The sequence below is a fragment of the Ovis canadensis genome, chromosome 13 (assembly GCF_042477335.2).
Source record: "Ovis canadensis isolate MfBH-ARS-UI-01 breed Bighorn chromosome 13, ARS-UI_OviCan_v2, whole genome shotgun sequence".
Lineage (NCBI taxonomy): Eukaryota > Metazoa > Chordata > Mammalia > Artiodactyla > Bovidae > Ovis > Ovis canadensis.
In genome coordinates this window covers 85,523,788-85,540,025 of record NC_091257.1, presented here as the reverse complement: position 1 = coordinate 85,540,025, position 16,238 = coordinate 85,523,788, and the positions used below count along the sequence as shown (strand labels likewise).

General features: G+C 43.0%; 1 protein-coding gene across 6 annotated transcripts in view; it reads left to right on the top strand.

The window, feature by feature from the left end:
- The window catches only part of CHD6 (chromodomain helicase DNA binding protein 6), a 204,771-nt gene that overhangs the window by 52,250 nt on the left and 136,283 nt on the right, over nucleotides 1-16,238 (top strand). For all 6 annotated transcript variants that reach the window (XM_069548576.1, XM_069548579.1, XM_069548575.1 and 3 more), the window contains one exon: nucleotides 2,922-2,978. In XM_069548576.1, the coding sequence (XP_069404677.1) occupies nucleotides 2,946-2,978 (33 nt within the window). In that variant the 5' untranslated portion in view covers nucleotides 2,922-2,945. The remainder of the gene's footprint in view (nucleotides 1-2,921; nucleotides 2,979-16,238) is intronic.

Genomic DNA, 16,238 nt, shown 5'->3' with positions numbered 1-16,238 from the left:
AATACATGCTTATTGAACACCAAATTGATGCTGCTGATGACAGCCGCTATCTTGTGAAGTACCCACATGCTGGTGTGTGGCAGTCCATCCGGGTACTAGAAATGATTTCACAATCACAACGCAAGGTTGGCCAAAGACCTGCTTTCAGTGAATGAGAGCAGTTCTTTCCTTGGCATGTGGGATCTTAGTTCCCCGACCAGGGATCCCAGGGATCCCGCCTGCACCCCCTGCATTGGAAGGTGAAGTCTTAACCCCTGGACCACCAGGGAGGTCCCTGAAGCAGTTACTCTCATAGCAGCATCACTGGGACGCACTTGGATTTCACACACATTGTCTCTTTCGGGGAATGGAGTGGGTTTATCTGCACGGCGTGAAAATCCCCGAGGGTGCAGGTGTCTCGCGTGTGAACACCTGGTGAGATTTGGTTTAGGATCTTTCACCCAGCTCTTTTCCTCCAAGCCTTCTCCCTGCTGAGTAACCACATTCACGCCTTACTTGGGTCAGCCCCACACCTTCCCAGTCTTTCTAGCTTGTGCTCATCGGCCACCTCTGATCTTCCCAGGCCCTTTGACGGGACCCAGGGAACAGTGGCCCTCTGCGGTGGCTGAGCTCTGCTGTGACAGCATTTCCACACTGCCTCCCACCCCATCCCTGAGCTTCTTCTCAGCTTGATTTCCTACTGGCTGATTGCCTCGGGTGGATTCCTGAAAGTGGAACCGCGCAGTCCATAGATCTAGGTGGCATGTTGCCTGAGTGCTTTCAGAAAGCTGGAGACAATGAACCTGCCAACAGTGATGATCAGTTGGACCTGTTTTCCCCACGTTGCAGGCAGTGTTGGGGCCCTGTTCATTTGCATGCTGGTTTGTGGACCTTAATCAGAAATTGTGTTTTTTGATGTCTCTACTGCATTATACCTGATTTTTTTTTTTAATATAGTAAAAGGTGATTTTTCTTGGCACTAGACTTTTTCTGCATTTTGTAAGCAGTTGATTTCATTTTGTTGGGTAGAATTTTATTTGAGTTACATGTCTGGTTATTGATAATATCCCTTTTTATTAGCTAGAGTTTATTTTGCAAACTTCCTTCTTCATTTCAGAATTTGTGGCAGTTTGTGATGGTTGAGAATGTTGGTTTTCTGGGGTCTGATAACTCAAAATTGAAAGATAAAGGAGATAGACTTTTGTGCTAACATAGTTGACCTAGAGTCAACTCCACTGTATTGAAGTCCAGACGGTAAGATTCTCTGAACTGCCCTGATTTCAGAGCCCTTACCTTGCCATTTCTCAGGAATTTATGGTTTTCTTGAGGAAAGTTCGTTGTTTCATCAAATATTAGTCCTCACACTGACCCTTCAAAGCATATTTACTGACTTGGTTTTCCCTTTTCCTGACTTGGCCAGTTCTTCTCTGCTGCCCTCTCTTTGCCCCCTGGTCTAGGGCCTGCCTGTGCCCACTTTGCCACTTGTTGCTTCCATGGATGCTGTGCTCTTTGCAAGCAGCAGTAGCCTGGTAACGTATTATGCTCCTTTGAATAGAAAATGCTTCTGACTCTTGGAGGAAAAGAAAACCCTAAATTGACAGACTTTAAACTGTAATTGTGGTTCCCACAGATGATTGAAGTACCAAGGCCTTCATTTTTCTCATTTGCATCAAACACACCCTGAGCCCACTTAGGTGAGGCTGCCTTGGATTAATCTGAAAGTTCTCTTTGACGCCTGCACATACCACATTCACTTGCATGTGAGAAATAAGTGTATCATTAGGATAATCGTGCGTCTCTGGGTTGGGTTCCTAGCTCTGTGGGATGTCCAGGAAATCAAGGTTAACAATGAGTATGAATTGGTGTCTACCAGACTAGAACCGGAAGCCAAGATATATATACTATGATCTTTCCATTGTTTGTCTTTGGGGGAGATGAGAGTGGGTGACTCAGGCAGCCCTCCATTCTGAGTTTCCTAGAACAGAGGTCCTTCTGTCCCTTGGATGCCCCAGAGCACTTCCAGACCTCTCAAGCCAGTTGCTGGGGTCTTGTGGCTGTGCTGCTCAAAAGACATTTACGAGAAGCTCAGTGTCGTCATGGGCTTTGTGGTTGGAGCCTGGGAATGGGTATAATAAAATGCATGTAATAATAATGGGTATAATAAAATCATTAGGAAAAAATTATGGAATATTGAAATAGAATTTATTTTGTCAGTTTAAAATGCACGTGGTTTGAAACATCAAGTAATGTAGGACAGCATATGATGAAGTGCAGGAGTGCCCTGTCCTGTCTTATACCAGCTCCTCTATCCTTCAGAAGAACCAGTTTTAACTTTCAGCTCTTTCTCTTTTAAAAATATTTATTTATTTATTTGGCTGCACTGGTTTTAATTGTGGCACAATGGAGTCTAGTTCCCTGACTAGGAATCTAACCTGGGCCCCCTGCACTGGAAGCATGGAGTCTTAGCCAAGGAAGTCCTTTAACTCTCTCTTTTATTGTGCATAGTTCTATTCCTTGATATATCAGTTATAGATATTATTTACTAATTTTCTTCCCCCAAAAATGAGGGCTTTGCTTATTAGTTCTAGCCCCCCTCCACACCCCCGAAATACACTCATGGCATCATTTTCGGTTCCTCTTATAGTTCCCTTTGTGATTTAATGTGCCAGCATCTCTTCTAACTTGTTTTATTTACGAAGACAGTATCTTTTTGACTCTGGTGCATCTAGAGCAAAAACTGATGGCTCAGGATGGGAGTAGGTAGGCTTAGGCCAGTGCACAGGGCTCTCAGGAGTGTCAGGCTGGAACACTGCTGATCGTAAATGTTCTGGGGAAGTAATCCTCCATTCTGTTTTCCTCATGGGCCACAGCTAATCTTGAGATAATCTGAAATGTTTTATTGTGGATTTTAACATAATTTTTGCCTTTTTTATGTTTTACAGAAATAAAATAATTGCCTTTAATAGATGATAATGAAAATACAGAAGAAAGAGAAGCAGGTAAGAGATCACCTATCTTTTAAGTGAGTGAATCCAGCTCACAGTGGTGCTTTGCTTTTTTTAAAAATAAAACAAGAGGAGATGCTGGCAGTTGTGGCTTCTCTCTCAGCCTCTGGTGGTTACCCTGATTCCTGTGTTTTCCATTCTCCAAATGGTAACTGAGAGCTCTGTCCTGAAGGACTTAATATATAGATTTGTACTGTGCTCAGGTCAGCTCCATATAGAATAACTGTAATGAAGACTGTAAATCAGAATGACTCAAAGTAAGCTATGTGAAAAAGAGATGTTTCTCCCCCTCTCCCGCCCCCGGGAATAGCTTACCAAGTTTTTATAAAGAGAGAAGTGCTCACTTCTTTCTAGTTTACGTGTTTATTATTTTCGATGTTCAGTTAAACTGAAAGCATTTTCTCACAGACCTCCTATTTATCACGATCTGCGGAAGTTTTCTCCTGCAGAAAATAGTGAACCTCTCAACAATTTGGCATTGTTTGGTTTCCTGAAGGGGAGAGGAGTTGATAAAACATTTGGCCCCTGTGACCCATCCTGCTAAGATCTTTTTCCTCAGTTGGTATCATAGTTCTGTGTTCCAGGTGGTTCCCTATTCAGAGCAACCCAAAGACCTAAACCAGTGAGGCCCAGGGAGGTGAGATGAGGGGACCAGCTTCGATATCCTGGAATTGGGCTGGTTTTCCTTGTACAGAATTGATGACAACCTGGCAACCGGGGAGGTCTGAGTCTCTGCTCTTCAGCTGGAACCCGTGCACAGAGGTTGGGTGGGACCACCTACTTTCCTCTCTGCTTCTATAGAGCACTCAGTAGTCGAATACAGGGTGGTCTAGGGATATGGTTCCAAGGACGACCCTCTGTTCTGTCTCCAGCAGATAGGTCCTTGTGAAACCAAACTAAAACAGCCTGTTCTAGGAGATAATTGACTCATCTGCTGCCTAAAGGCTGTCTACACTCCCAATTTCTTCCTGTCCTAGCTCTTTAGAGTCAAAAGTTAGCAGACAAACACTGCAGACCATGCAGTTTCATCTGCCAGAATTTTCTGCTGTGGGTATACTCAGACAAGTGTGCAAAACTGTGTGTACGGCTTCATGGCTGCTTTGTTTATAAGAGCAAAAATGGAAAAGAACTTACGTGTTCATTAAAAAGGGGGCTATAGGAAGGCTTCATTTTACTGTCACAGATACTGCTTTTTTTTTTTTTAATGGAATGTTTGTGGCACTCCTGCCTTGAGCAAGTCTAACAGGGCCATTTTTCAAATAGCATTTGCTCACTTCACGTCTCGGTGTCACGTTTTGGTAATTCTGTCAATATTTCAGGCCTTTTCATTGCTATTTTATTTGTTATGGTGATCTGAGATCCATGATCTTTGTGTTACTATTGTAACTGTTTTGGGGTGCCAGGAACTGCACCCATGTGAGACAGTGAACTTCATGGATAAATGTGTGTGTGCTCACTGCTCCACTGAGTGGCTGTTCCTCCACCGTTCACCTTCTCCTCTGGCTTCTGAACCCAAGAAACAGCCATTCCTCGAGGCGCAGCAATATGGAAATTAGGCCACTTAATAACCTTACAACGGCCTCTAGGTGTTCAGGTGAAAGGAAGAGTTGCTTGGCTTTCATTTTCAATCAAAAGCTAAAGGTGATTAAGTTTAGTGAAGAAGGCACATGGGAAGTAGAGACAGGCTAAAATCAAGGCCTCCTATGCTTAAGTTAGCCAGGTTGTGAGTGTAAAGGAAGAGTTCTTGAAGGAAATTAAAGGTGCCGCTCCAGTGACCACATCAGTGATGAGCACACAGCAGGCTTGTAGTTGGTGTGGAGGAAGTTTTAGTGGTCTAGGTGGAAGGTCAAGCAAACCACAGCATTCCCTTGAGTCAGAGCTTCATCCACAGCAAAGCCCTAACTCTCTTCAATTCTGTGAAGGCTGACAGAGGTGAGGCAAGTGCCCAAGAAAAGTACAAAGCTAGCAGAGGTTGGCTCATGAGGTTTAAGGAGAGAAGCCATCTCGGTAACATAAGAATGCAATGTGAAGCAGCAAGTGCAGATATAGAAGCTGCAGCAAGTTACACAGAAGATCTAGCTCATGTGATCCGTGAAGGTGACTACGCCACACAACAGATTTTCAGTTTAGACAAATCAGCCTTCATTGGAAGAAAATGCCATTTAGGACTTTCATTGCTAGAGAGGAGAAGTCAGTGCCTATCTTCAAAGCTTCAAAAGACAGGCTGACTCTCTTGTTAGGGGCTAATTCAGCTGATGACTTGAAGTTGAAGCCAGTGCTCATGTGCCATCCTGAAACTACTAGGGCCCTTAAAAATTGAGCTAAATCTACTCTGCCTATAGTCCCTAAATGAAAATTACGTAGCCTGGATGACAGCACATGTGTTTACAGCATAGTTCACTGTTGAGTCCTGCTGCTTAGAAAAAAATGACTGCTCGTTGACAACGCCCATGGTCACTCCAGAGCTCTGATGGAGTTGTATGGCGAGATTAATGGTGTTTTCTTGTCTGCTAACACAGCATCCATTCTGCAGCCTTTGGATCAAGAAGTAATTTGACTTTCAAATCTTACTATTTAGGACATGTATTTTGTAAGGCTGTAGCTGCCATCGATAGCGATTCCTCTGATGGATCTGGACAAAGCAGATTGAAAGCCTTCTGGAAAGGATTCACCATTCTAGATACCGTGAAGAACATTTGTGATTCACAGGAAGAGGTCAAAATGTCAACATTAACAGGGATTTAGGAGAAGTTGATTCCAACCTTCATGGGTGACTTTGAGGGGTTCAAGACTTTAGAGGAGGAAATAACTGTAACTGTGGTGGAGAACTAGAAGTGGAGCCTGAAGAAGGGACTGAATTGCTGCAATCTCACGATAAAACTGAACAAATGAGGAGTTGCTTCTTATGATGAGCAAAGAAAGTGATTTGAGATGGAAACTGCTCCTGGTGAAGAAGGTTTGAAATGGCAACAAAGGATTTAGAATATTGCACACTTAGTTGATAAAACAGCAGCAGGGCTTGAGAGGCTCGATTCCAATTTTAAAAGTTGTACTGTGGGTAAAACACTGTCAGACAGCACTGCATGCTACAGAAAACTCTGAAAGGAAGACTCCATCGATGTGGTAAGCCTCATTGTCGTCTTATATTAATAAATTGCCACAGCCACCCCAGCCTTCAGCAGCCAGCACCCTGATCAGTCAGTAGCCATCATCATCAAGGCAAGACCCTTTATCAGCAAAAGGAATAGAATTTGCTGAAGGCTCAGATGATGGTTAGCATTTTTTTTAGCAATAAAGTGTTTTTAAATTAAGGTATGTAGATTGTTCTTTTTTAGAAATAATGCTATTGCATATTATTTTAATAGACTTCAATATACTGTTCAGTTCAGTTCAGTTCAGTCACTCAGTCATGTCTGACTTTTTGTGACCTCGTGAATCGCAGCACGTCAGGCCTCCCTGTCCATCACCAACTCCCGGAGTTCTCTCAAACTCACGTCCATCGAGTCGGTGATGCCATCCAGCCATCTCATCCTCTGTTGTCCCCTTTTCCTCCTGCCCCCAATCCCTCCCAGCATCAGGGTCTTTTCCAATGAGTCAGCTCGTCACATGAGGTGGCCGAAGTACTGGAGTTTCAACTTACCATCATTTCTTCCAAAGAATACCCAGGACTGATCTTTAGAATGGACTGGTTGGATCACCTTGCAGTCCAAGGGACTCTCAAGAGTCTTCTCCAACACCACAGTTCAAAAGCATCAATTCTTTGGTGCTTAGCCTTCTTCACAGTCCAGCTCTCACATCCATACATGACCACTGGAAAAACCATAGCCTTGACTGGACAGCCCTTTGTTGGCAAAGTAATGTCTCTGCTTTTGAATATTGCTATCTAGGTTGGTCATAACTTTTCTTCCAAGGAGTAAGCGTCTTTTAATTTCATTTTTGGGGTCCAGTATAGAGTTAACGTAACTTTTCTATGCACTAGGAAGCCAAAAACTGTGTGATGCACTTCACTATGATACTTGTTCTATGTGGTGGTCTGGAACTGATCCTGCAGTGTCTCTGAGGCAGGTCTGTGTTTACATCATAGCCAGTGCCAGTAGAATATTATGCTGCTGTTCAGAAGAACACATTACTTGAAGAGAATCCCAAACCCTCAAACTATTGTCATTTATGATATATGGGCAGATTTATAATTCTTAAAACAGTCTGCATATTTAAAATTTTTAAACACTCTTTAAAGTAAGCTTTCATGTCAGTAAAAAACAGTTCAGTTCAGTCGCTCAGTCTTTGCGACCCTGTGGACTGCAGCACGCCAAGTTTCCTTGTCCATCACCAGCTCCCGGAGCTTGCTCAGTTTTATGTCCGTCAAGTCAGTGATGCCATCCAACTATCTCATCCTCTGTCGTCCCCTTCTCCTCCTGCCATCAATCTTTCCCAGCATCAGGGTCTTTTCCATTGAGTCAGTTCTTCACAACAAGTGGCCAAAACAAACAAAAAAATGTTCTTTATCAAAATTATTCCAACATGAATTTTCACAGTCACATTAAGACCTTTGATATGTCAGCTGGCTATTATGTAGCCTCAGTGAGATGGGTTTTCATTTAGACCTTATAGTCAGTGTTGATGGATAGTGCAGGGTTCTTACTTAAGAGTTAGGTAGGGTGGAGAAGCAAGTTAATTAAGTGGAGCAGTTGCTGCTGCTTCTCTTCCAGGTACTGGTGATAGGTCATACAGATGCCTGAACTGCAAGATGCTGCCAAGCATGAAAATAAAAAAAAACCTTCCCACCAAAGCAATCCACAGGCTTGCAAACTGATCTTTGGACATACCTTAGCATATTTTCATTTTTGTTACTGCCCTAATTCATTTTGTGCTCTGAAACATATACTTGAGAGGTCAGAGCAAAGTGACTGACTGTACGGGAACACTGACTGTGTGAGGTATGATAGGTGAGACTAAGATGATGGAGCCTGAAGAAGGGAAGATTTAGAAGGATCTTGTGGAGAAGAGGTTAACTGTATCTATCTATCTCATCTGAGGATGAGTATGGACACATGTGGAGAGTTACAGGTGGGCAGGGTATAGCTCCAGCTGAAGAAGACTGTCCTGAGAAGTTGAGCTGCTCAGCTGTGTCCTGTGCCTTGTGGGCAGTAAGCTCTCTGCCCCTGGAGAGGCTGGAGAGCCGTTTGCTTGGGTGTCAGAGGCCAGGAGATGGGAGCCTGGGCTAGACGGCCTCCGAGGTCCATCCTCACTAGAATCCTAGGGTTTACCGTGTATGGTATTTATCTGTTGGTACCAGAATAAAAAGTAGATACAATTTTTAAGCAGATACAATTTTTAATTAAAATATATAATTATATATTACATAGTGGTTCTTTCAGCTCATGTTACTGATAACGCTCAGTATGTCACTAGCTGAGACAGACACAAGGGAACTTTTTAAAAACAGAAATAAGTTGCTGAGTTTTAAATTCAGTTTTAAATAAAGCGACGCTGAATCTATTTACATGTAGGAAACCCTGGAAGAAAGACTACCATGTTTCAACAGCGAATAGCATTTCCTCATCTCCCTTCCTGGCCAGAGGAGTCTGGGGAGCTCTGGTAATGAGGCCTCGGGCCAACGTCAAAGTGGTGACGAGTGTCAATATAGCTGCAGAGAATTGCCTTCCTCTATTTAACTGGGATTCACTCTCAGGAAAACTAGCCCAAAGCTGGTATTCTGAGCATTATGAAAAGAAGCAGAAATAACAGCAGTGAACTTCTTTCCACTGTTGATACGGTTTATAGTCTTCTCATTAACTCACTGTCTGGTTTCTTAATGAGCTAGCTCATCCTTTTACCACTGATACAGTTTTGGAGAAATTTTGCAAGTTTGGAGAAACTGTATAACACTTAGTGACCAAAGATCAAAAGTTCTCATTTGCGGAGGGAAAAGGAAATACAGTACCCGGTGCCAACAAGATACATCCTTAGGATGGAGGTTGTAAGTCTTCTGGTAGCTGCCAAGTGCGTAATAGATTTTCTTTAACCCTTATCTTGGGGTCCTTCTGGGTAGTTTTGGAAAGTCTGAGGTCCCTTATTTAATCTTCAACGTTCTGCTAGATTGATTGATTCTTCATGTAATCTCCCATTCTGTTCTGGAAAACAAATGGATTTGTAAAGAGATGGATAGAAGAGGAAAGAGTTAACAGTTTTCTGGGGAAAGGTTAGGGAGATACAGTGGTGCTGGGCAGTGGATGATGGGGATAAAGTAGAGGTGCTTAGAGAGTCTTGCTAATTCTGATTCTAAGTCTGGTGTATCCAGCACGTGAGGCAGCATCGTGAAGGAGTCAAGAGCAGTGGCTCTTAAAACCAGGCATCAAATCTGATCTCAAATGGCAAGTCTACTGCTCACGAGCTGTGTGACTTTGGGCAAGTTATTCACCTCTCTGAGCTTCTCTAGAAGATGAAGTTGTAGTTGGAACCATAATATACTTCCTCTTCGAGCTGTTTAGAGACATAATCTGTTTAAGAATACTCAGTCCTTAGTAAAATCAGGTATTATTATGATCATTGCTGGCATCTATTTTGTCCTTCAGGTATCAAAACAGTGCTGAATACTCAGAGTAGCTGTGACTAGGGTGTATGAAAAGCACCGTTCCCTGTCCACACATGCAGTGTTCCTGACTCTAGGCCCTGGTCTTTCTGGGCCTTGGTATGTGGCAGTGCGGTTGGCCAGGGTTTGCTGAAGTTCTGGGCTCAGAGGCCCTGGTAGCCTAAGCCCACAGTGAAATTCCGGGTGGAACAGGGAGGAAGAGGAAGGAAATTAGTCTTATTTTTCTGTATTTGTTGACCTACTTAGTTTAGAAGATGCCACAAAAACATTCTAGAAGAGGCCTCCCCTAGCCTCGGATGAAGCAAACATCATTCCACTTGGACAGATTTAGAGAATTGAATCACTTTGAACTTTTGGTTTCTCCATTAGGGCCATAGTTGTTTGAAAATAAAACTCGTAGTTTCCAGAAACAACACTTGTTAACAAACAGGCACTTATCAAATGGTTTCCCTCTCTCTTGCTCTTTTCTTGTTGGCATCTAAATTTGATAATCTGCCTGCTCCCCTGCCCCATTTTTGTTACTGCTGCCTGGAATTGACAAGGTTTAGGTTGAGTTCGCCTAAAGATATATTTAGAGATGTTGACTTTCTAAGATTCCTGGAACATTGTAAGATAAAAACCCAACACCACCCTGTACCCTGTTTTAATGTGGAAATAGAGATGGGCACCAGGAATGACCAGGTTCAAGGGTTTTGGGGTGTATGTGTTTTGTAGAAATGACACCACCAGATGTGTTGGTCACTCTTCAGTTCTTAGCTTACCTGCTCCTCAGCAGCATTTGACACCTGTGAGCGTTCTGTCCTAAAATGTGCTCATCTTCAGGTGTCTGTGAAGCCGCACTTTCTTGCCCTTTTCCCGCTGTATCCCCGGCCTGATGATGCTCCTTCCCACACAGTGTATAGGTTCTTCCCCCTCTGGGAACCGTAAGCATGAGTGTTCCTCAGGTTAGGCCCTGTTCCCTCTTGTCTCTTTACCCATTCTTCCTGGGCAGTCCAATGTACTCTTCTGGACATTTCCCTTGGAAAGTATATCCAAGAGCCTCCTGGACACCTGCATCTTACATACCTAAGGTTTCCACCTTAGATCCCTGAAACGGAACTCTTCCCCTGGTGCTAACCAGCTGTGACTGTGGGAGAAGAGACACAGGATTGAAATGGCTGCTTTACCGCCCAGAGCACAGGACTCTTAGGTGCAGAAGGCATTGAATATGCTGAATACAGGGGTAAAACTCAAGGAACACAGAGGGGACACACACACGCACACACCCGCTCGCTCACTCACTCTGATTCTCTGATACTCTCTCTCCTCAGATGAATATGCTGAATGCAGGAAAAAAACTCAGCACAGAGCGGGGACACACACACACTGACACTCTCCCTCCTCAGATGAGTCTTGCCATCTCAGCACAAATCTTTGTGCTGAATGATGAGTGTCCCGGTGCAACTGCAGCATAAAAAGGCAAGGATATGTGGGGTTTTCCGTCTTCACTGTATTCCACAGTCAGGTAACTATGAGAAATACTCTTTCAGATGAAAGAGAAGGCAAAAATATAAGCCAATTCTAATTTTAATTGGGAAGTAGGTTTGCCACCTGAAATGTCCACAGACCCAACTTGTTAATAGGAGCGATTGCTTCTTATTTTGTATTTTAATTTTTGTTATTTGGACTTAAAGAAAAAAAAGACAGGTCTCAAACTTAGCTAAGCTTTTCTGCTTAATTTTATATCTAACTGATTTCTTTAGGTTAAGTTAGTCTGCATGTAGAGCACCAGCTTCCTTGGTGGCTCAGTGGCGAAGAACCCTGCCTGCCAATGCAGGAGACGCGGGTTCGATCCCTGGGTGGGGGAGATCTCCTGGAGAAGGAAATGGCACCCCACTCCAGTATTCTTGCCCGGAAAATCCCGTGGACGGAGGAGCCTGGTACACTGCAGTCCATGGGGTTGCAAAAGAGTCGACTAAACACCACCACACAGAACACCGTCTTCTCCCTGGGGAATGTGGGAGGCCCTGAAGCAGACTGGCAACAGGGCCCCATGGGGCCGCTCGCCGCGGGTGGAAGCCGGAGGACGCGCTTGTGGGTGAAGGGTGTGCGGGGGCCTGCCCGGCCCCAGTGACGAGCGCACCGTGCCCTGCGCGCATTCACATGTCATCATGAGCTGGCACCTCTCGTAGTCTCCCTTCGATTCCTGAAGCCTGATGACTTGGAGGAGCATGAATTGTCTGGCAAACAGATTTTCCTGTTTATCATTCAAGTCTTTAAAATTTTTCTGCTAAACGTCCATGTGAAGAGTTTATCTGTGACAAATATCATGAAAGTATTATTCTCATTATTGAAAATCTAGAAGTCTGTGTATTAAAAAAGAAAAACAACTTACACAGCCTCAAATGACTGTTAACATTTTGTTTGTTTTCTTCTTTCTTCTGTTCACGGGTGTTGTCATTTTTGCTTTCGTGTACAATTTTGTAGACTTTCTTATTTTTCTCAAATTGAAAATATTCGTTTCACCCAATAACCACATGACTGAATTTTACTATAAGCCACAAAAATGTTGGGGAACACCACAAAGTCACTGTCCTATAAAGCTTCTAATTATGGGAAACAATTAAAGACAAGTAGGTAATAACTTTGAGAAAGTTTTAGGAAAAAGAAGTGAAACTTGCCCACAGTCTTATCTCCCAGACATAATGATGGTATGTATCCTAAAATTTATTTTAAAAAGCTAGTGGTGATGTCGCATTAAAAAAAATTAGATTTTATATATATATATATGTTTTTATTTTCCCACATGATGTCAGCTAAAACTTTTTAAACTTTAAAACTTTAAATTGTTAAATGTCAGGTAAAACTTTGTGTAATAATGGCTGTGTAGTGTTATTCCATGTGGATGTGCTATTAATTTAAGCATTTTCCTAAAGATTGACAAATAAGATATTTATGTTCTATTTATTTATTTGGCCATGCTGTGTGGTTTGTGAGATCTGGATTCCCCTACCAGGGACTGAACCCAAGCAGTCTGGCAGTGAAAGCACTGAGTTCCTAACCACTGGACTACCAGGGAATTCTGTGTGTTTACTTTTAAATAGGATATTTATTTTTATTCTATTAAAAAATAATTCTGTATCAGATGTTCTTACATATAAACTTGGAGTTTCTAAATGGAGTTTCCCTTAGTTTATGTTCTCAAAGAGAAATTGCTCACTTAAAAGCATATCCATGATTAAAATTTTAGTATTTTTGCTACTCTCCCCTGCAAAAAGGCTTTCGCTAGTTAGCACTGGGGACTTCCTTGGTGATCCAGTGGTTAAGACTCCATGCTTCCACTGTAGGGAGCATGGGTTCAATCCCTGGTCAGGAAACTGATCCCACATGCTGTGTGTTGCAGCCAAAAAAAAAAAAAAAAACCGATACTCCTGTTAGCAACGTAAGAGAGAGGACCCTTGTCAGTATATTCTTATGTTGAATTTTTTTTAAGTGAGATATAATTCACATTCTATAAATCACATATTTAAAACATGCAATTCGGTGGTTTTGGTTTGTTCACAGGATTGTGTAAAGATCACCACTATCTGATTCTAGAAGATTTTCATCACCCCCTAAAGAACCTTATGCCTGTTGCAGACACTACTTTTTTCTTTCCTCAACTCCTGGCAACTCCATATACCTTCCTTTATGTCTCTATGGATTTGCCTATGTTGGGCGTTTGATATAAGTAAAATTAGACAATACATGGTCTTCAAGGTGTCTGACTTCTTTCACTTAGCACAGTTTTTTCAGGGTCTCTACATTTTGTAGCATGGATGATTTTCTTAGAGTCCGTTTTGACTTTCAAGGACTTGCGTGATTCTTCAGGGGAACACCCGAGATTTGTCCTTGGATGTCTGTCTGGGAACCTATTTATCTAGATTCAGATCTTTTAAGTGTCTTTTCCAGGAATATTGTAGATTGTTAATTTTGAGCCCAAGAAATATGTTTTATTACTATCAGTGTGGTTTAAAAGTTAACATTGATGTGTGTTTTATCCATCTCTCTTGGCTTCATCCTGACGTCCCTAGATGCGTGATTCTGGTTAAGCTGTCAGTGTAATATAAAATGATACTGTTCCTGTGGTCGGTCATCTGCCGTCTGTCCCTTTTAAGGCCATTTTCAAAAGGGGTAATTTAGTGCTCTTCTTGGTGGAAGCTGAAACAGAGACTTCATTTATACTCTTTTGCCTCCCTCCCCTCCCCACCCCCCAGCTGACCTTGAGATACATGGAAGAAATATTTTTTGTCTTATATTTTTAATCCTCAGCAGATACTTTTCCAGGCTCCCAACAAGGTCTCTTGAAAATTTAAAAAAAAAAAATTTCTGAGGAATTATTGACTTGCAAGATTAAAATTTTATATTTTTGCTTACTAATACCTGCCTTTTGGGATACTTCCGCCTTTTAAACACTGGTTGATTGTGCTCATGTCTTGGGTTTCCATTCTCCCTCCAGGATGTCCCAGCTGTGCCACTTCCTAGGAATATATCTTGACAAACTGCCTTTTCTCTCTAAACCTCTTGACTCCTCTGGTAGCTCAGCAGTAAAGAATTAGTAAGAATTCGCCTGCCAGGGCAGGAGACACGAGTTCAGTTCCTGGGTTAGGAAGAACTCCTGGAGGAGGAAATGGTAACCCACTCCAGTATTCTTGCCTGCGAAATCCCATGGACAAAGGAGTCTGGAGGGCTATAGTCCATGGGGTCACAAAAGAGTTGGACACAGACTTAGCAACTAAACAACAACTCTAAATCTCAAGACAGATTATTTTATCTGTAAAATGAGAGGTGGACTAGACAACTCTCTGGGATTCCTGGGAATGAGATTGCTAGGACATCAGGTAAGTATGTGTTTAGTTTTACAAAGAACCTGATCTTCTCCCAAAGCGATTGAGTACACCATCACATTCAGGGTTTCTGACCAAGCGTAGTTAATGCTTGTCTGGTGGTCTGCTTCCCTGGGGTGTCATCAAATGCTCAACGAAACCAACATTAGCTTTTGGCCAGAGAGTTCCGATCCAGGTTCCTTTGATCATTAGCTGTATGGCCTTGGGCACATCACTTAGCATCAGTTAGTAATCTTCCCTTTCCCCTTACACAAAACAGGCATCATTGTGCTAATAAGCCTGCAGGGTTGTTGGAAAAGATAGGAGACGTCATGAAACATGCTTTGCGTAGTTCTGAGTATCTCCATTTGATGTGTGTTCAGTAGCTCTGGCCGCTGTTACTGTTACTGCCTAATGATTGGATACCTAGGTACTACCACACCTGCCTGAGCTACCTGCTCAGCTTACTGGAGAGCCCCCAAAAGAGAGACCTTAACCTGAGGTGTGAACTGAGGAGAGGGTCTCACTTTGAGCTTCAGAGAACTGCCTTGCTAGAATTAGGTCTTCAGTGTGTTGTCTTTTAAAGCCTCTTTGAATAAGCACCTGTGTGTCTCTGCCTTTTTCAGTGTGTCCACCCGTGCATACTAAGCAAAAACTTGCTCCCTGAGGGCCGAGTGTCCCGGGCACAGAATTTAGTAATATCCCAGGGATGGAAAGGTGCTCATAGGATCCCAGTCTTAACTGGGTCCGTTACCGTACTGTTGAGTTTCTTTCTCTTTCTCCGTTTTCTTCTCTTTCTTCCTCCCTCCCTACTTTTTTTGGTCTTTTTATTGTGGTGGACAACACATAAGATTTACCATCTAAATCACTTTCTTACGGTTGATTGATTTAAATTTCTCTGAAGTTTACTTAGCTCTTCTTTTTCCTAAACCATCTTAAGTACTGAATCAGCAGTGAGGTAGTCACACTAAATTGTCCCCCCACCCTCACCCCCCAAGTAGTGAGTCCTGCCATAATGACCAGTTTGCTCTGGATTTAGGCTTGTTTATGACCCTGAACTGTGTTTATGATAAAAATCCAGAAGAATCCTCCTTTGCTTTCATCATCTTCTCCTGGGATTCTCAGTGTTGTGTTTGGAAATATCAGGCTAAGAATGGGAGCTGGGAAGAACGAAAGGGAAATAAGCAGCTGGGCTTTGCACCCCGTCACTCCCAGGGTGGGCCAGGAAGTCTGAGCAGAGATGGGGTGACCAGAAGGCCAGAGGGAAACCGCACCACCTGGCAAGTGTCTGTGCCCTTCAGCACAGGCCTGGCCTCATGTTAACAGAGCAGGCAACTCACAAATGGGGCCGCTGCTAAGCCATCATCCAATGGTGACTATAACCATCCTCCTAGAAAGCCTGCTTGTCTCTTCCAGGTCCTCCGTAGGTTGCTTCTTTATTTCCTGAAGCTAGCACCCATGTTGTTGTCAGATTACTGGCAACCTTAGCGTGGTTATGAAATGACAGATGTTCGCTGTGACACCACACCTGAAAATATGAGACATAACTTCTGCTTCTAAAGGGATGCTTCCTTAAAAGTGGTGTTAGGAGGCTGCACATTTATTTGGCAGTGCTCCAAATCAGCTCTGAAATGTCCTTTTTAGGGCTGCCTTCAGCACCTGTGACACTTACTTTCTAAAGGCATCTGTTACAGTAAAGCACACTCCTGTACAGTTACTTGCTTTTTTGTAAGTGGCCAAAGGTTATCTTTGGTGGGCTTCCCTGGTGGGTCAGAATCCGCCTGCAGTGCGGGAGACTTGGGTTCGATTCCTGGGTCT